At 42.3% G+C, this 21483-nt stretch overlaps 1 protein-coding gene across 1 annotated transcript in view; it reads left to right on the top strand.

Annotated features, from left to right (window-relative positions):
- LRP11 (LDL receptor related protein 11) overlaps window positions 1-21483 on the top strand; it is a gene marked incomplete at its 5' end in the record, with an annotated part of 46009 nt that overhangs the window by 21192 nt on the left and 3334 nt on the right. The window contains 4 exons of the mRNA XM_008053997.2: window positions 1583-1724; window positions 7344-7469; window positions 8787-8999; window positions 19934-20029. Of these exons, the coding sequence (XP_008052188.2) occupies window positions 1583-1724; window positions 7344-7469; window positions 8787-8999; window positions 19934-20029 (577 nt within the window). The remainder of the gene's footprint in view (window positions 1-1582; window positions 1725-7343; window positions 7470-8786; window positions 9000-19933; window positions 20030-21483) is intronic.

Genomic DNA, 21483 nt, shown 5'->3' with positions numbered 1-21483 from the left:
TCAGCAAGGAACGATTGGGGAAACTCAGAAAAGAAGAACAAGGAAGCAGGGAGTTTCAAAAAGACAGACGTGAACAATGTCATTATATACAGTAAGAAGACCATTTAAAAAAAATTTTTTTTCTAGTACTATGTTGAATAGAATGTTTTTTTGTTTTTCTGAGTCAGGGTCTCACTCTGTGGCCCAGGCTGGAGTGCAGTGGCATGATCATGGCTTACCACAGTCTCAACCTCCTGGGCTTAAGCGATTCTCCAATCTCAGCCTCCCAAGTAGTTGGAACTATAGGCACACACCACAACACCTAGCTAATTTTTTAATTTTTGGTAGTGATGAGGTCTCATTATATTGCCCAGGCTGGTCTCAAACACCTAGGCTCAAGCAATCTTCCCTCCTCAGCCTCCCAAAGTGCTGGGATTATAGGCATGAGCCATCATGCCTGGCCAAGAAAAATACATTTTTTAAGACATGGATAATTGATCTTGACAACTAGGTGACTTTTGTTAGGTTGGTTAGCGAGTTTTGCCAGCACAGTTTCAGGGGAATGGTGGGGAAAGCAGCTACAAGGGTGTAATGAAGACTAAATGGGAAATGAGTAAATGGAAACAGCACATGCAGCAGAACCAGCCCTTTCAAGAAGTTGAACTGAGATAGATGGGACACAAGGCTGTGGCTGGAGATGCCTCTAGTTTGGGGAATTGTTTATTTGTAGGTTTTTATTTTATTTTATTTTTATTATTTTAATTTTTTTTTTTTTTGAGTTAGAGTCTCACTCTGTCGCCCAGACCGGAGTGCAGTGGCCGCTCCCGGCCACCGCAGCCTTGACCTGCTGGGCTCCGGCGATCCTTCCGCCTCAGCCTTCCAAGTAGCCGGAATTACAGGCATGCGCTACCATACCCGGCTGATTTTTTGATTTATTGTAAAGATGAGGTCTCGCTGCCCAGGCGGGTCTCAAACCCGCGGGCTCAGGCAATCCACTCACCTCAGCCTCCCAAAGGCGCGGGATTACAGGCTGTGCCACCGAGCCTGGCTTGTAGTTTTATTTTTTATTTGTTTGTTAAGATGAGAGAAACTTGAGCATAGTAGTAGAGTCACTTGAAAGAGAAGTTAATCGATGGGTCAGTGTTATGAAAGTCATAGGACAGGGGTCGAGGACTAGAAGGAGGGGTTGGCCTGGAACACAAGAGGCCAACTCCTCCTTCTCCTCCATCAAGTCCGCAGAAGCCTAAATCATGGTCCTGATTTTCTCCTTGAAATCATTGAGGCCACCTGCTGGGGAGGAAGGGATAGATCCTAAGTGTGGCGCTGGAGAGAAAGTGCAGGTTTTGCAGCAGCCACTGCCAAGCACAGGTGAAAGGACTGTGAGTCAAGAACCTTGCCAGCCCAGGTAAAATCGGAAATGGTGAACTTGAGGTGGGTCAACCTTCCCAAATATTGGGTAATTCAGTGCAGCAGCCTCAGACCGGAGTGCAGAGGTAGGTCCCGGGGCTGCTCCAAGATGGAGCCTGACTCCCAGGTGAGTCTGGGGATGGACTCTGGGCTCAGGTCTGCTCACTAAACTTGATGTGTCCCATCTGTGAGGCAGGTGCCGCAATCAGGAACCCTGAAGCTGTCCCACCTCCAGGAAGGAATGTACACCTTCCAGCTGACTGTGACGGACACAGGCGGGCAGAGAAGTTCTGACAATGTGTCAGTGACTGTGCTCCCTGCAGCCTACTCCACGGGAGGTAAGAGGAGAGTCCTTCCTGTGCACCTGCTGGGGCCAGCTGAAGCCTGGCTGTTGATGGGAGGATGGGGTTGGACTGGTATTTCTTATTGTCTGCACCCTGTGGATGCTTCCATTTTATTTTTAGTTGTTGAATAAGAGTCTTTACTAAAAACAATAACAAAAACAGACTTCACTTTACTTTGGGATAAGTTGACACTGCTGGGTTAAGGTAAAAGGGACATTCCTAGGCTGGGCGCCATGGCTCAAGCCTGTAATCCCAGCAATTTGGGAGGCTGAGGTGAGAGGATTGCCTGAGCTCAGGGGTTTGAGAACAGCCTGGGCAATTTAGTGAGACCTCATCTCTACAATAAATAAACAAATAAGCCGGGTATGGTAGCGCGTGCCTGTAGTTCCAGCTACTTGGAAGGCTGAGGCAGAAGGATCACCTGGGCCCAGCAGGTCAAGGCTGCAGTAGCCGTGAGCATGTCACTGTACTCCAGCCTAAGCAACGGAGTAAGACTCTGACTCAAAAAAAAGAAAGAAAGAAAGAAAGGACATTCCCAGGAATGAGGATAGACTTTGTGAGCTGCTGGACCCTGTAGACACTCCATCTTTTCTTGACTTGCCTTCATAAAAGACAGTTATCTGATTTTCCCAGGAGACAATTTTGTTTTAAAGACAGATGGCCTATTTGATACATGTGTTCAACTAGTACAGCTATGGAGTGCAATTAAAACAGTCAGAGTCATAGAAGTAAAGAGTAGAATGGTGGTTATTAGAGGCTGGGAGCATGGAAGGGGAAGGGGAGATGTTGGTTAAAGGGTACAAAGTTGCTAAACATATAAAGTGTAAATAAATGTTCTCATTACAAAAAAGTGACAAGTAGGTTTGGTGATGGTTATGTTAATTAACTTGATTTCATTCTACAATGTGTACATATATCAGAACATCACATTGTATCCCATAAATATACACTATAATTTTTTGTCAATTAAAAAATTTGGCCAGGCATGTGACTCACACCTGTAATTCTAGCACTTTGGGAAGCCAAGGTTGGAGGATTGCTTGAGTCCAGGAGTTTGGGCAATATAGTGAGACCTCGTTTCTACAAAAAAGTTAGCCAGGTATGTTGGCATGTGCCTGTAGTCCTAGCTACTTGGGAGGCTGAGGCAGGAGGATCACTTGAGCCCAGGAGTTCAAGGCTGTGGCGAAGCATGATTGTATCACTGCACTGCAGTCTGCATGATAGCATGAGACCCTGACTCAAGAAAAAACAGATAAAAGACATACCATAGAATTGAAGAAAATTGACTTTTGGATGTAGTGATATAATAAATCATTTCAAAAATTGTAAGAAAGATAAAAAAAGGATGCAGCTAAGAATATACTTAAAATATACAAAGTACATATGTCAATTTAAAATCACTAACTTTAAAATGTCCACTTTATCCATCATTTGCCCTTAAAATTCACTGCAGTTATATCTTACTCTTAGTAGACTATCTTGCAAGCTCAATTTTAAAAAGTTAAGGTGTTTTAACAGCTTGATAGGTTGTTTTGCGTTATGTGGTGCATATGATTTCAAACTTCCCTTAGCCCAAGTACCCACATGCATAGAAGGCATAAACTCTTATTGTTTGTTGGGTTCTCTCTTTGGCAACCAGTTTCATTTGTATTCCCCAAGCAGCAGAGCACTTTACAAAAGTGTATGTTTGTTTCCAAATTCTGTATTTTTGCATATGTTCAGAGCATCGTTATTAAGTATATTAGCATACTTAAAGGAAATATAAGAAGCTATTCTTAGAAGAATGCACAATAATTGTATGAAACTAAAGGACTCTTGTTAGAAGGAAAAAATAAAATAAAATGTCCACTTTACACAGATGCATAGATATATTAATAATATGATTTAAAATACATACAGTATGATAGTTCTCGCATTCCTTTGCACAGTATAAAACTCATGTATTTCACTAATCTGTGTTCTTACTTTCCCAAACATTTACATTTCTAAGATTAGCTCATCAAATTTTAAACAATATTCATTATATGGAACTTGGCAGCACCTAAGATATTGTGATATTGTGGAGGGAAACTTCCCCATGATTCACTTCTGGAAAAGTGCTGGTAGTATACATTAGAAGATCCTCTTAGTGTCTGCAGTGTGCAGGAACCTTGCCAGGCACTCAGTGGATGTGGCCCCTATCCTCCTACAGCTTATAGTGTCACACAGCTTTGCCGTCACTAGCTATGACTCTAGTAAACTTGCAGAAAGTCTCTGACACTTTTTTTAAGTGGGAGGCTCACTCCATCGCCCAGGCTGGAGTGCAGTGGCCCGCATGCTCACGGCTACCCTAGCATCGCCCTGCTGGGCTCAGACCATCCTTCCACTTCAGCCTTCCAAGTAGCCAGAACTACAGATGTACCCTACCACACCCGGCTACTTTTTTGATTTATTGTAGAGGTGAGGCCTCTCCAAGTTGCCTGAGCTGTTCTTGAACCCATGGGCTCAGGCAATCCTCTCACCTCGGCCCTCTGACACCTTTGAAGATTCAGTATTCAATACCCAGTATTGGAAGATGACTGATTTACTTGTACAATGATGGATCCAGTCTTCCACCAAAAGCAGAGGTCACTGTGCATGTTGGAAGTGAAGTTTTATAGGGAGTGAGAGATTTTAGATCCTAAGGGCTTGGCAACCTTGATCATTTTGCATAACCAGCATTAAGTTCTTATGACTCCCTGTCCAGCCAACGTTTAAGCCTACTGTGAGGAAGGCAGGTAACTGCACCTGGACAGCCAGATGCTAAATTCTCACCCACTCCAGCACTGTGAGGTCACCAGTGATCATGAGAAAGCAGAGTCTGTCCAACATAGTCCAGATCTGACCAGCCCTGTAGATTCATTGCAGTTGTACAGGAAAGCCAGCTGATTGTTGAGTGCCTTGGCTTATGGGGCATGCAGCAGGACCACTGGAAGCACAACACTGGCTCCAGCAGGGACGGCTCCCTGGTATAGGATTGTGGACCCAGTGGGGTCTCCCCCTGGACATAAGGGTTCAAGCTGTCAGGGATTGAGTCAAGTGCCGATTCTGGGAAGAAAGTGCTCGTGGGAAGAAGACGCAGACATCCTATCATCCCTACAGAGGCTACAAAGGGATTACTTTTGCACAACCTTGGTGCCTGGGAAGGAGGGAGGGAGGCCTGTGCTGATACAGGCAGTTGACTAACACCTCAGCGGTACTTGCTTGCCCTGCTTTATTTATTCAAGCCAGCTTTCTGGGCTCCAAAGGTACATTGCCATCTGTAAATGTCTGGCCCCTTTCCAAAATGATAATGAAATGGAGTTGAAGTGGCGGAGAGTGATATGAATCACTTTCGATGACTGAATGGCCACTTGGGTATATGTCTTGTGTGTCTAACTTTATATAGAAAATACAAAGAATCAGTGTAGTACTAACTGCTCTCTGGAATCACTTACTAATTACATTGGAATAACATGCTATGAGCTAATAAGTAAAACCACAGAGAGACATGGGAAATCAGAGATGGGAGAGAGAGGTGCTTTGCTCCCCTCTATTATATATCTATTGTTTTTGCGATTAATGACCTAAGTGTTAAGGTGACCAAGGATAGCACCCACCTGGGATGAGTAGGTACCTTGGCTCATATGATTATAACTTGGTTCCATTTTGAATATGTTGACATTTTGAACATCTTTGCATGTTTAGAAAAAATAACATATTCAAATAGCAAGCCAGATCAGATGTGGTGGTGCACAACTGTAATCCTAACACTTTAGATGGCCGAGGTGGGAGGATTGCTTGAGCCCAGAAGTTTGAGACCAGCCTGGGCAGCATAGCAAGACCCTGTCTCTACAAAAATATCAAAAAGTTATCCAAGTGTAGTAGGGCACTCCTGTAGTCCCAGCTACTCGGGTGGCTGAGGTGGAAGGATTGCCAGAGCCCATGAAGTTGAGACTGCAGTGGGCCATGATTGTGTCACTGCACTCCAGCCAGTGAGACCCTGACTCAAAAATAGAAAAGAAAAAAGAATAGCAAGACAGCAAGTAATTCCAATACAATCTGACTCAGGAATTTCCAAATAGGATCCCCTGAGATGTTCAAGATATTTTTAGGGTAGAAAAGAAGATACCAAAACTTGTATTTTTATTGTTTAATTTCTCCTTAACGTTTTATAAGGTGTTCAACATGTTAATGCAGTACATATTATTTGCAAAGAAATTGGAGATACATGTTTAATTTATTATTGATTGGGATGTGTGGTCTATAAAGATTGGGAGATGCTAATCCAGAAATCAATAGAAGGATGACAAATATGGACCTGTCTCCAAAACCTTGAGATATTTGGGGTTCCATGCCATGAATTTAAGAAGAGTGACAACTATATCTTGCTGGGCGCTCAGAGCTCCCCTTCACCTTCTGTCCCTGCTCCTACCTGGTGACTGGAGCTGACTCTCCTTTCTAGGCCTAAGATCTCAGTCACAACTGCAGGCTCTTTCCTCCTTCTTCTTCCTCAGGAGTTTCCACCACCATTTCTTTTCTTTACCCTCGTCTTGCTCCCAGATCAAAATATCTTCAAATTGCCTTGAAAGACACAATGAGGGGGTGATGAATCCAATTAGGCTCCTTATCCCACCTCATGATTTAACTGCTTTGCCATGAAATATGTATACAGGATTTTACTTGGACATGTGGACCATGCTCAGCCATTTATTCTTGGTGGAATGGACCCTTGCCACTCTTCCAGGTTCTGGAGAGACTTGTCTGGTCCATTCTGTTCCTGAAAAATCGTAGAGCTCTTTATGCCCTATGTCTAGCCTGAGACTTAGTCTGTGTTGCCAGTACTGGGCAGTCACCTGATTCACGAGTAGCTAAGTCTAATAATGTTGGGTTACTCGAGGCAAGGGGGCGGGGAATGAAAATGTCTTTTCAGAAAATATTTATAGCTCCTCTGAATTGCACAGCAAACTAAAGGCTCCTGGGAGCTCCTGGGAGAAAATGTCACTATTTTGTGAAAATAAAGTTCGTGCCAGCCAGCAGCTTATGATTCCAATTATTCTCTGCAGCAGCAGGGATGTCATGGTAGTCAACAAATAGGATTCAACAGTAGAAAGTTAAGCTCAGTGAAAATGATGACATAGGAAACAAGAATGCAGGACATGGCACGTGTAAAATGGTGTCTGTTAAAACATGGCCAGCCAAGTGCCATCCAGGGAGGGGGACGGAGTTAGATGGCCCACTGAGGAGCAATAAGTGGCTGGAGGAGGAGGACCCAATGATGGGGTGATGAATGGATGCAGGGAGACAGCCAAGGGAGGATGGCAGGTGTGGGTGGAGAAGGCCAGGGCTGCTGTCTGTCTGTCCCTCTTCTTGGGCACTGCAGACTTGGGAACAGCCCTTGGGCCAAGCGCCCATGGGGAGTCCTGAGAGTTAAGTGGTAGGCTCAAGAAGAGTGCCCTCAACCTCTCCAGAACCCGTTGCTACAACTGTTAAGGTTTTCTCATGATCTGCATCCCTTTATCCAAAGGCAGTTTATCGTCCCCACAGTCTCTGTTCCTCTGGACAAAGTCTTAACTTTCCCTGCCCTCCTGTGACTTGAGACTTTTTTGCACATAGGATGTCTGCACGTTTGCTCACGCTACCACTTCTTCTGTGACGATGGCTGCTGTATTGACATCACTCTGGCTTGCGATGGGGTGCGGCAGTGTCCTGATGGGTCTGATGAAACCTTCTGCCAGAATTGTGAGTTGGCTGCCTAGTGAGGGACCCTTTCTAAATACATACACACACACACACACACACACACACACACACACACACACACACACACACACCAAAGGTACCAATACACTTATTTGTACATCAAGTGAAGTTGGGAAGTTTTAACACTTAACTTAAGGAAGCCAATGCCCTAAGTGTTAAGTTTTAGATTATTTTGAGGTGAAGCAGCATAATTCCTATGTATTTGTGTAAATCCCTTCACCCTAGCAAGTGAACATAAAGATGAATGTAAAGATGAAGGAATTGAGCGAGGAGATCTGTGATCCCAGAATAAAATGCAAACTCAATGTGCTTCTGCCTGATCTTAGGATAATTTATGTGTCAAAGCTATACCTTAAATGAAAATTCACTATGAGTCTCCAGTTTGAGTTGCTAATGTCAAACTGCATTATGTCTTGCTTATATTTTCATTTTTTAAATTTTCCAAAGATTTTTTCCTTTCTAAAAATCTGTATGATATATGCTTTTTCAAAAACTAAAGTGAATTGATGTTTTGATGTCATAAGATTTCTTTCAAAATTATCAAAACAACATCAATTCATTTAAGTCAGTCTTAGAGTGTTACATACATAAAAGTGTACCATAAGAAAGGAGAAAAACTAGCCTAGGCAACACAGCAGGACCCTGTCTCTATAAAAAATAAAAATAAATTAAAAAAATTAGCCAGGCATGGTGGCACATTCCTGTAGTTCCTGCTACTTAAGAGGTTGCACCCAGGAGTTCAAAGTTGCAGTGAGCTATGATCATACCACTTTGTTCTCATGGGTGACAGACCCTGTCTCTTAAAAAAAAAAAAAAGAAGAAGAAGAAGAAGAAAAACTGACAAAAGCTTAATGATGTATTGGTTTGAGAAAGGACGAAGAATCTCAAAACCTTAGGTTTGGCTAGGTGTGGTGGCTCATCTATAATCCCAATACTTTAGGAGGCCAAAGAAGGAGGATCACTTGAGGTCAGAAGTTTGAGGCCACCCTGGGCAACATAGTGAGATCCCATTTCTACAAAAAAAAAAATTAAAATAAATTAAATCCTCAATTTTAAGTTTGTCTTTGTCCATTTCTTTATGTGTAACATTTGGAAAGCTAATTATTAGAAGAGAGAACAGATTACCCATTTTAAAACTAGAGAGAATAGTCTTTTATGGAGCTTTGACATGTCTCAAATGGGTGAGTAGTTATCTCAAAATATCCACGAATTTAAATTGACTATAAAGGTAATGGTTTTACTTACAAAGTTCATAAAAGAAATCCAACAGCTAACAGTAGCTCTCCCACACTTCAGTGGGACTTGACCGCAAGGTGGTGACCCACATGGCAAGGAGTTCTGCCCAGCCAAGAACCACGGGTCTGAGTGAAGATGCAGGGGGAGACTCCTTGTTGGAAAAGCCTCAGAAAGCCACTGTCCCAAACCAGCCACCTGCATCGTCAAACACAGAGAAGAGGAACCATTCTACCTTGTGGGGACCAGAGAGTCAAATCATTTCTGTGTTGCCAGGTGAGGACTCGGGGCAGGGCCTCCATGAAGAACCTTGTTTTCTGTAGCTAAACTTGGCTCACAATTAAGTTTATGTTTAAAGTGTATTAAGAAAGTATCTTAAAAGGAGGACGAGAGTTAAAATTAATAATTTGGCCAGCCAAGTGCAGTGGCTCATACCTGTAATCTTAGCACTTTGGGAGGATTGCCTGAGCCCAGGGATTCGAGATCAGCCTGGGCAACATAGTGAGACCTCGTCTCTACAATAAATCAAAAAATTAGCTGGACATGATGGCATGTGCCTATAGTTCCAGCTGCTTGGAAAGTTGAGGCAGAAGGATCACCTGAGCCCAACAGGCTGAGACTGTGGTGGCTGTGAGACTCTGACTAAAGAAAAAAAAATTAATAATTTGGCCAAAAGTGGAAAAAAATGGACATTTTTGCTAATTTATAGTAAGGGACCCTTACTAAATACATACACATACTCCAGAGGTACCAACACACTTATTTGTAAATAAATTAAAGTTGGGGAAGTTTTAACACTTAGCTTAAGGAAACTAATGCCCTAAGTGTTAAGTTTTAGGTTATTTTGAGATGAAATAGCATAATCCCTACGCATTTGTGTAAAGTTCTTCACCCTAGCAAGTGAACATAAAGATGAATGTAAAAGTAAATGTAAAGATATGTCATCTTAAAATGGTCGTAGGCATTAGTAATTCAGTGTTATGCCTCCAGTTTAACTAAATCTGTCATTTTTTTGTTTTTAATAAGATTTTAAAGTATTATAAGATTTCATCATTTTAAATTTATTTTCTTTAAGTACTTATATTTGCATGAATATATGACATATAAACAAGAAATATATATTATCACACTTCCAAGTGCTTTTGTAATTATCTTTTCAGTACCCATACTCTGCATACATTGTATTGAAATAACCTGTTACTAGTTTAATAACTTTATTATGAATGATTTTTGTTGGCCAGGCTCAGTAGCTCAGCTTGTAATCCCAGCACTTTGGGAGGCCAAAGCATGTGGATTGCCTGAGCCCGCTGGGCAACTTGGTGAGACCTCGTCTCTACAATAAATCAAAAATTAGCTGGGCATGGTAGTGCGTGCTTGTAGTTCTGGCTACTTGGAAGCCCAGCAGATCGGCGCTGGGATGTTCGTGAGTGTGCCACTGCACTCCAGCCTGGGCAACAGAGTGCGACTCCAACTCAAAAAAAAAAAAAAATTGTCTATTGTACAAGACATGGAAGGTGCACAATCATTTAAAAAGTAACATGACTTAAAATAACACCCTTTGGGGCAACCCCTTCGGATTCCCTCCCACTGCAGGAGCTTTTCTATCCTCTCAATAAATCCTAATTTCTCAAAAAAACAACAACAGCAACAACAAAAGACCTTTGGAAAATTACTTTTAATACTTTAGTATATTTCCTTCCACTCTTTTACTTATGTACTTTGTAGATTTTTAAGTGCCTTCATACAAATATGTCTGCAAAACATTGAATTCTGTGAGGGGTTTTTCATTTTTGGTTAAGTACACATCCAGCACCTGCTTTTTGGGTTGTTCTTGTGGGTACTGCCACCTACTGGAAAAATCAGTCACTACATGCAAGTCTTGAGATTTGGGGTCTTTTCACAGATGGAGAAGACACCCACCACGTAAGAAACAGTCAGCAGAGAACAGGTGTCTTTGGCAGGACTGTTGAAGGGGTGAAGAGCTGATAGACAGAACTGTTCTCAGAAGCCAGGATGGGTGAATTCTTGCCACGTCACTGTGGAAGAGAGGCCCGTGTGAGTGTGAACGAGTGAGAGTGGAGAACCCTAGTGGGGTACTGGTCTTGGCTGTCTCTTCAGGGCCTTGACTGAGATGCTTCATATGAACCTCTGGACATGCTTCCTCATCTGTTAGCCAGGAATTTCAACCACATGCCCTCCAAGGTGCTGTCCAGCTCTGAGTCTGTCCCAGGAATGATAAACAGCTGATGTTCATGCTTTGTCCCTTCCGCCCTTGCCATGCTAGGTGTCCTCCTTGTGGACTCAGCCTCAGATTCCTTTGGAAAATCACACTCCAGGCTGCCACCTGCAGCTGATAGGTGTCAGTATCTAGTCTCCAATGTATTTGTAGTCTCTTGTTTTTGCCCTTTTTGATAATCAGTCTTTGGCTGGCTTTGAAGATGTAATTGCTCAGCATTTCACAGATGTAGACAGAGTAGATGTCCAGTTATTGACTATAACATATTGGGTTTTTTTCCAATTATTAAGCTAAAACAAATTTACTGTGGAAAATTCAAGAAAGATACAAAGAAGAAAATTAAAAGCATCTAGCAAAATCACCATTAACATTTTATTGCATTTTCTTCTGATTAATTTTATCTGCATACATATACAGACATATTTGTTCATTTTTCACAAAACCAAGATAATATTATTTTTATAAAACTTTTACTTTTCTCATGAGCATCTTCATGTATTATTAAATATTCAAGGGTGAAGAAAGTGGGAAGAAAAGAACAGAACTTTGAAAATGTCAGAAAGAGTTCTCTCAGTATGTGGTTTCTGTTTAGACAGCAGCTGTCTACCCTCCCTCCCCGGTGCTGTCCCTATGACCTCCAGACGAGAGTCTCCAGCTAAAAGTGCATTGTTGTTCATGACAAGTGCCCGAGCTTTAAGTGGATCATCAGTTACCCTAATAAATATGGACAGGTTAAACTTCCTGCTGCCTCCTTCCCTCCCAGACATGTGGTAAGGATACAAGACTGAGCTCATTGAAGACGTGTTCACAGATACTAAGATTAATACTAATAATGTCATATACAAAATGATGAGATGAAGTTTTAATCTATCACCTGGACAAAGATGAAAAAGTGTAAAAGTGAATTTTTCTAAGAGCAGAGAGAATCATGTCTCATGCACATCCTGTGGGAATCAAATCCGTACGGTCTTCCAGAGGGCAGTTTCTGAAGCCTTGCAATTGTGTATGCCCTGGCCCAGTGACTCCACTTTGGGGAATTTATTCCATGTTACTCAGGATAAAATAGAGGGCATGTGCAAATATTTGGTTACACAAGTGAATGCACACTCAGAGCTGCCGGGCAGGAGGTACACAGAGCTCCAGTGTTGCCCGTGTTTGCTCAGCACATAGCAGCACAATGGTGGGATTGTTGATGGATATGGTTACAGCGGTAGGGCCTGTTCTCTGTGTGGTCCAAGTCATTCATTAACAAGGCTATCTTCCTGTATCCAGCCTAGCTAGAGGGAAGAAATCTGATTTTCAGCCCTGCAGAGGCTAGAAAAGTGGTGGTGTATCCGTGTCCACATTATGGAATCTGGTTTTTGGAAACCTGAGAATTCATGGCTGACACAGCAGGTCAACCAAATTCTTTAAGGAGTAGGACTGAAGTATGTACTTAGGAGAACATGCTGTTTCTGGGCAGTAGTGTGGAGTTCTGCCTGCAATTCCATGAGTTCCCTTGCAAAGTATGCCAAAGCCTCTTTGTTTCACTTGTCTCTGTGGAGGTAACTAGAGTGAGCAATTTTGACCTTTGTGTTACTATAGAAGGTATTTTATTCAGAGAGGACATCCTCATAAGGAACATTTATAGGTTTTTGTTGTTTTTGTTGTTGTTTTCCACCTGCCTTAGATTTTTTTTGTGAGTATTTAATCTTTCCTTGTGTTGAACTGTTTCTTTTCTCACTGATAAACCATTTGGAAACTATAGGATCACCTTTCTGAGAAGGCATTTTGAAGTTGTTGGCTGCTGAGAATGTCTGCATAGCTTGTCATGCTCCATTGTGGTCTAGGACAGAACAAATTCTCAAACGGATGGAAGATTCAGTTACAGGAAATTCATGTATCACAAATGAGGATACTAAAGTGGTTATTTCCACAGAACTATTCTGAGGAAAGGAGGTCCTCTTTCATTTACCTTCTTACTTCTTTGGAAACTGTCATGTAATCAATGGATGCCTCTAAGCATACCCCATTATTCTGAGGCACTCAGAGAAATGGTGGTCTTAGAAGAGGCACCCTCTACCTTCTACAAGGTCTCAGGCTACAAGTTTTGAGCACATAATGGGTTACATGATTTTTATTATTTGAAATCTGTTGATGATTTATACAATAAATCCTGTTTTGTAATCACTGGCACACATGTGGGTCAGCCCCAAGGAGCCACTTGTTTTTAAACAAAATGACATGGTTCATTTTATCTAGAAATTAATTGAATACCCTCAGCATTCTGATAGGATTAAAACATTGCACTACAGCCAAATATAAATATATTCATAAACAGTGACATTTTTATTATCCTGCCCTCTCTAGTGGAGAAAGGATGATAGTAAGATGCATGAGCCTGGAATCCTTTTTACTAATTTAGAAGCATTGTAGAGGCTTTTTGAAAGCTTACTTGTACACCACAACAAAAATGAGCAAAGAGAATGTCAGTGAGGACTTTTATAGCTCTAATGTTTACACTGCTTATAACATTTCCAGTATAAGCAGACACTCAGGCCATGTACCATTGGCCAGCCGTGAACATGGAACATTTTCTGGAGAGAACACCATCTTACCTACTTTGAGGAAATGCAGTGTGATCTGCCATTGAACAGCAAGAAAGGAAAATTCTGGTGTCTATGTTAGTTGAACTGGTGTAGCAGGTGGTCACAGGAAGCTGCAAAGCATTCTGGAATGCAGACCCATATGGCAGCCACTTTCCCAGCTGGTATTTCCAACTTTCTTCCAGAGCATGCCTGAAAACAACTTTCATCCAGCTGCCAACTTCCTCTATGAATGTGTGACTGTGCATGGTAAACAGATACAATAGGTCCTTCGGAAGAGAGGAAAAATAAGTTCCTAAGACATTAGCTCTTCTAGAAGGGTCATAACCGAAAAGAATTGATTGCAAAGACAAATGATGTAATTGTTTGTTTTGTTTTGCTGTGATTTGCCACACTGGTACAGCCTGTGATTGGACATGTGGGAGTGGAACATTTCGCTATGGCACGCCATATGCTGAAGTCTAGGGAAAGTGCAGTGGGTAGTCTGGGAAATTATAATGAATTCCTTCAAGAAATAAGAAAAGCAGAAATTCACATTTCAAATACCCAGAAGACAGGGCGAGGGCCCCTGGATAATTCTAGAGTCCATGGCATTTGTGCCTCCTTAGGGCTTCCAAACACACTGCCTGCTCCCTAATCCTTGATCCCCCAACTTCCTACATCACTGCCTCTCCCCAGGGGATGAGGCATCTAAGAAAATGCTCTGAAGATTCCAAATGAAGTTCCTTTTCCAAATGCAGCTAACCAGTTTCTCTACTGCATCCTTAATAGAGCTTTGTTCCAGACCTGCCTAAACAAAACAAAACAAAAACATTTAAATGTGTGATTGTGGCCTGGATATGAGTAAATAAATAGTATCAACTTGGTTCTTGGAGTTAAAAACCTTGCATTTGCTAGCTATGACCTTGAGTGCAGTTTGGTGGAAAAGCTTTCACTCAGGGTCAGTCCTGGGTTCTGATTCCAGCACCACTGATTACCAGCCATCTGGCAATGAACTTCTCTGGACTTCATTTCCTTACTTATGAAGGATAACAATACCATCTCATAATGTGGCTGAAAGGGCCACATGCGGTATTATATGTAAACATAATTTGTGTCTCTTGGTACATGTCAGTACTATATGAATTTTTGCTTGAACATTCAAGTCTAGTGGTATTCACTAGGAAACCAGGATCAGAGGCTGCAAGTCCACAAGATGGTTAATTCAAGTAAAAAAATAGAAATGGTGTAGTGGTGTTCCTAGGACTGAGTTCTTCTCAAGATTAAGATAAACAAGCTCTCTTCCTCCTTGGAAGAGACAGAGGGGGAGAACATTGTGAATGCAGTTATTTTATAGGTTTTTTTTATTGCATGAAAGTCAAGCCAGCTAATCTGCTGGGAAAAAAAAAATTAGGGGTTGGTGAATCCTGTCATTTTGTTTTTATTCCTGGCTCATTATTTTTAAAAAGTAGGACATGAGTTCCCAACCATGTGATCTTCCCATTTCCAAATTTATTATTGGAGAGAGAGGTAAAACAGAATGCATAGATGTCCCTTCACAAGCTCACCCAGCAGTAAGACATGAGGAGGGAGACAGGGATGGAGGGAGGAGGGCTGCACAGGGAGGAAGACGGGCGAAGGGAGGAGGGCCACATGGGGAGTGAGACAGGGATGGAGGGGGGAGGACCACAAAAGAGGGGAGACAGGAATGGAGATGGAGAGGGCAGCACAGGGAGGAAGATGGGGTGGAAGGAGGAGGGCCGCATGGGGAGGGAGACGAGAATGGATGAAGGAGGTTTGCACAGGGAAGAAGACAGGAGTGGTGGGAGATGGGCATCATGAGGAGGGAGACAGGTATGGAGGGAGGACTATGGGCAGAGAGACAGGGGTGGTGGGAGGAGGGCTGCACTGTGGTTTTGAGGCACTTAAGCAGTTTCATTCCAAGGTGTTGTCAAGACTGCTAGTTTGTGAGGGGGCTGCTAGCTGGACTAAGTGTTTTGCATCCCAGTGATCTTTATCGCCACAAAACAATTATGTTCCTTTTGGAGATCCATCAGCAATGGCATTTGGAAAAATCAGGCATTATTAACTTTAAAACAACAGCCATGTTTTCTTTATTTCTATCAAGCGAAAGCTCAGGAGCATTCACCAAAGCCGAGTGTGTATAATCACCTAAACAAGGCTTGGATCGAACCTTCAAAATGTTATTGAAAATACTCCTATTTTTAATATAGATATCAACACCATGAGGCAATAAAAGCAGTGGTTAAATCTGTACTCCATGCCACATTCCTGGCAAAAAAAGTTCAAAATATGTACTGGCCAAAAAATTGCTCTCCAGTCTGTCTACGAACAGTGAAAAAAAGGCAAAGAAATAAACTTCATGGCCGTCATTACCTCCCTGTATTCAATAGTACTTTCCTCCACCAGCAGCTGTTCACAGTACTTGTGTAGTGTAGCTTCCTAGACTATCAACATAGATAATAAAATCTCATTGAACCCCCTGGCTCGGAATCGGGTATCACATAAGAAAATCTAACTATCAGGAGAAATCCTCAGTGACCACTATCCCAGCTATGTTCTGCATATCTAAAAGTTTGGTTAAAACATATTCTGATTCAGAATAATAACTTTCATGCATTGAGAACTCACTGAGTGCCCACCACTCTGTACTCCTTTGGCTTTTACAACACCCTATGATGTGTAGCAATCATTATTCCCATCTTATAGATGAAGACATTGAGGCACAGGGGTAAGAACTTAGACAAGGTCACATAGCTAGCAAGTGATGAAACCAGAACTTAGCAGTCTAATGCTGGCATGATGATGGCCATGCAGCAAGCCTCGTTGTGTGCTCAAGGGCCCTGACTCCTAAGCCACAGAGACAGGAAGCAACCATAGCTCCCCTAAAGCCCTGCCTATGTGCCTTTCTGTGAAGGCACTAGCAGCTCAGAAGGAATAGTTTCGTGAGCACTGGGTCATTATGACTGGCTATATGTAGGGCTCAATTATGGTTTTCATGGGTGCTAGCACTTTGCCTTTATGGTCCCTTCCGCCAATGCCTGTAATCCCAGCACTTTAGGAGGTTGAAGTAGAAGGATTGCATGAGCCCAGAAGTTCAAGACTAGCCTGGGAAACATAGTGAGACCTCATCTCTACAAAAATTTTTAAAAATTAGCTGGGTGTGGTGGCATGTACCTGTAGTCCCAGCTACTCAGGAGGCTGAGGTGGGAAGATTGCCTGAGGCTTAGGAGGTCAAGCTGTGGTGAGCTGTGCACTCCAGCTTGGATGACAGAGTGAGACCCTGGCTCAAAAAAAATTAAATATTATATTTTATGACTGTTAGTATAAAGGTGAAAAAAATCCAAGCTGAATTCACTATTATATATTCATTATTTTTATTCACTGTTTTCTTGTGGCTTAAAAAAACTAAATGAAAACACTTTCATGGGCCCCTAAAAGTACCGTGACCCCCAGGCTCTGTGCCCGCTGTGCCTGCTGGATAGGCTGGTCCTTGCCATGTGATGGGTGTGGAAATTCAGTTGTGAGCTGGGCTCGGTGGCTCAGCCTGTAATCCCGCACTTTGGAAGACTGAGGTGAGTGGATTGCCTGAGCCCGAGGGTTCGAGACCCACCTGGGCAACTTGGCGAGACCTCATCTCTACAACAAATCAAAAAATTAGCCGGGCGTGGTCGCCTGTGCCTGTAGTTCCGGCTACTTGGAAGGCTGAGTGGAAGGATCACCGGAGCCCAGCAGGTCGAGGCTACGGTGGCTGGGAGCATGCCACTGCACTCCAGACTGGGCGACAGAGTGAGACTCCAACTCAAAAAAAGAAAAAGAAATAAAAGAAAGAAAGAAATTCAGTTACACTCTGAAGAGTGGGTAGAAAGAATCTGAATTAGTGGAAAAGCAAGATTTTAATTAACTGCATGGGCAAATGGAGTCGGGAACGAAAATTACCTAAGCAGGGCAGTCTGGCTACCCAAAGTGAAGGGAGGTTGTGGGGAACAGAGGCGATGTGGGGAGCCCGAAAAACCTGACTGGAACGTCTGGGACAGGGTTGAGTCCACAGGGGAAATGACGGAATTCAGAGTCATCAGTACCCAGAGCTAGGTGAAGAAGGACCCACGCCCATCCATGACCAAGCTTTCGTCCATTCATGGCCACACAGGAACAATAAGGCAATGCAGTGAGTTTTATAAGGCCAAATTCATTCCATTTAAAGACCTGTTTTATTTATGAACTAGATTCTTCATAATTTGGGGAGTTAGAGACGTCCTTACTTTATAATGAAGTGAAGATCATGGCCTTAGTAAATAGTCATTTCTTTTAATGCCTTTACTTGACAAAATGAAAAATAACCCTAAATTGGCCTTAGAAATTATTTTGAATTTTTTATTGGGCCACAAAATCCAAAGGTGTTGAACTCACTTGACTAGAAAATCTCTTGCCTGTAGTCAAAAGCCCAAATTCTCAATGGTCCCAGTGCTGTACCAACCACATTGTTTGGGTTCAGTATTCCTTGTCCCCATCCTATTGGGACACAGGCCCCACAGTTCCAGGTGACTGTCACTTGGCTCCCACAGCTGTTATCTGGCTGCTTCCCTCCCCTTCATCTCACAGTGGCCACTACCTGCTACTCCCAGGGTCACCCTGGCTGTTCCTCCTCTCCTCCCCTCCCACTGGGAAGTGGATAATCATGGAAATCGATCTGAGAGGAAAATCTGATTCTCCGGCCTGCAAGAAATCGCTGTGCTTTCCTCACCTTGCTCATTCTGTCTGAGCTTAGGGTCTGTGGAGAAAATCACATTATTGGCTATCTGTAGGCCTGCACACATTGGTCCTTTTAGAGTAACAAGACACAGTAGAATATGGCAAGCTTGCCATGGCCTTGGCCAAGAGCAGCAAACTGGGGCTCACCTCATGGTGCTGATGTGCTGATGAGTGTGGATGGTGTCCTCCGCAGACACACTCCAGTAGGACTGTCTGAAAACAGAGAGACCGGGAGGAGAATCTTGGAGCACTCCAGCCAAGGTGAAGAGGACCTGAGACTTTGGCAGTGAGGATAAAGAAGAGAGGTCGGGCTGGGGATGTCTCAGATGGTGGAAAGGAAGTGGGCTGCATGATAGATGCCCTGCAGGGTGGAGGGATAAGTGAAAGAAGGGTCAATGATGCTTTCCCAAAATCAGTGTGTCTGTTATTCCTTCTCTTTGTGGACACACGATTGCACTGACCATTTAAAATTATTGTTTTCTGGCTCGAGTAGGTACCCAGGCTAACTTTAGAATGTTTCAGTATCCAGTTGAGTTTGTGATTCTTAGTAAATATGTGAATACTGCTCAGTATAAGTTATCAAATAATTTTATATATGACTTTGCAATAGTTTTATCTCAGTTACAGGACATTTCTGTTGATACCATATGAGTAAAGAAGCTTTAAAAGTGTGTCAATAAAATGTATGTTAGCAGATCGTGTCTAATTCATCACCATTAAGCATTGTAATTTTCAAAAACCCCACTTGAAATCACACACAGCATGAGGGTAACTCCACGTTGTCATTGCAATGAACACACAAATGCTGTAAATTACTAGATGGGATAGTGTACACAGCCATGGCTCATGAGAACCTGGGGATAAAAATTCTAAGATCTGAGCTTTCTTAATATTGTTTCCCTCAGTATTATAACTTAGTAGAATAGTCAAGCAAATAATATATCATTAAATTAGAAGTGCTGGTTTCTACCAACAAGCAGTTAGACACGTCTGAATTTGAATTCCAACCCCCAATCCACTTGCTACTCATATGAATCTGGGCGGGAACCTGATCCTACTGCCAAGAAGGGTTATGGTGGGAAAGTGAAATAGCATGCTGAATGCCTTGTGTATGCTCATTGTTTATCTTTCAAAGACAAACCTTTCTTGACTGTTTTTCATGGCATGATATCCAGAGACTCCCCTTGACTTTTCTAGCCTGTGATCTTGTGATCTTTTATTCCTTTTTCTTGGGGAGGGGGCGGGTAGAGGGATTGGTGGTGGCAGTTCTGGTGATTTTCTACCAGCTGCACACTTTTCTTTATTAAATTGGTCATATTAGGCCGGACACAGCACTTTGGGAGGCCAAGGCAGGAGGATCACTTGAGGCCAGGAGTTCAAGACCAGCCTAGGCAACATAGCAAGACTCTGTCTCTACAGTCAGTCAAGAAATAACTAAAAATTGTATTTTAAAAATTGTTCACATTACTTATTTAGTGTTTTAGTGTCAAACACAGGCCTATAATTGCTAGGTAACTAAATCTTGTAAATTCTTTCTCTAAATTCATCTCTAAAAACATAAATAAGGCTGTATTTTTATGTCTATTTCCTGAAGTTTCTGATACACCTTCAATATGTAGTCTATTTATTTTCCACAGACAGTAGTTCCTCGGGGAAGAACAGAAAAGAGGAAAATTATATTTTTGAGTCAAAGGGCGATCGAGGAGGACGGGAACACCCAGCTCCAGAAACAGGTAAATGTACACTTGGAAACCCATTGCAGAGTATAGACTTCTGCAGAGCTGCGTGTCCTCTGGTTGATGGTATCAGATGACACCGTGAGGGTTCATGAGAGGAGCAGTGATCTGGGGACAAGGAGAACTGCCTTCTCATTTCCTGTATCACTCTGCCTCTTGGGGCTCTTGATAGTAACCTGCCACCTTGAGACATCAGCTTCCTCATTTGTACACTTTTCCAGGTGTGACATCTGTGGAGAATGGCATCCCTGTGGCATGGTGTTTAGGAACACAGGCTCTAGAGTCAGACACCATCGTTCAAATCCTGATTTGACTACTAGACTCTGTGGCCTTGGGCAAGTTACCTTATCTCTCTGGATCTCACTTTCCTCTTTAGTAAGATGAGGACAATAGCTGCCTGATAGGGTTGCTAGGAGTGTGACAATGAACATAAAGCATTCAGTGACCTGTGTGGCCCAAATGATGAGCCAGATCTGTACATGGTGGTTGTTATTACTGAGTTATTTATGATGCGAGAATAATAAAGAGCTTATACCGAGTTCTCTTTCCAAGTGCTCTAGTGACCAACACAGATGACAGTAGGAATGCAGGAAAGTGCAGGAAGTAGAGCGAATATTCACTAAGTGAAAGAAAAAGACTGTATATTCATAATTTTGGTTGTTTTTAACTAGAAAGACATAGTCCTATAGAAAAGCAGGTGATAGTCTTAAATCCCACAAACTGATTAGTAGAAGAAAGCTTAGAAGAACAAAAGATGATTCTTAAATTATAGATCTAAACATTGAGAACACTGTCTTTTTAGAGAGAATATTCTTTGTAATATTTGGACAATGTTCAAATATAACTGTTAAACAATAGATGGCTAAGAATAATCCAAGTGTCAAGTACCTGGATGCCTCCCCCCTCATCTGCTGGCCTACTGGATTTAGCCTGTCTCAAGATATCTGAATAAAAGGGATCCTGCCCCCCATCATGGTATGAAGAAAAACCAGTCTGCCTCTTGCCCCCACACCCACATGTATCCAGATCATCTCAGTTCTAATTGTCCAGCATCCCTTCTAATACAACATATTTTAAATGATGCTCCCATTCATATGAACAAAATACATAAATATGTATTAGGTATTAGCTGGTTACTGAGAATACTATCATGGTGTGTTTTAAGAAGGAGCTGGAAAATGTTAAATTACAAATTACCCAAACTAAAGTCATGGAAGAAACTATGCCAACTAAGTGTTAAGAAGTTGAGAATAATTTTCAGTATTCTGGCAAGTACTTTATGAGAAGTTTTATTTTCTTTGTCATCAAAGCATTAAATGGAAATCACATTGGACATTCTGGCAACCCCCTGATTTGGCAAATAGAACATTTTCACATGCCTGTCTTATTGTTACCATAGCTAAGCCTGAGCCCACATGTTGGGGCTGAGGTCTTCAACCACAGCTTCCTTC

This window comes from Carlito syrichta, unplaced genomic scaffold (genome assembly GCF_000164805.1).
Source record: "Carlito syrichta isolate Samal-C Ts95f unplaced genomic scaffold, Tarsius_syrichta-2.0.1 Scaffold288923, whole genome shotgun sequence".
NCBI classification, from domain to species: Eukaryota; Metazoa; Chordata; class Mammalia; order Primates; family Tarsiidae; genus Carlito; species Carlito syrichta.
Note: the sequence above shows the minus strand (reverse complement) of the source record. Positions and strands in the feature narration are given on the sequence as shown.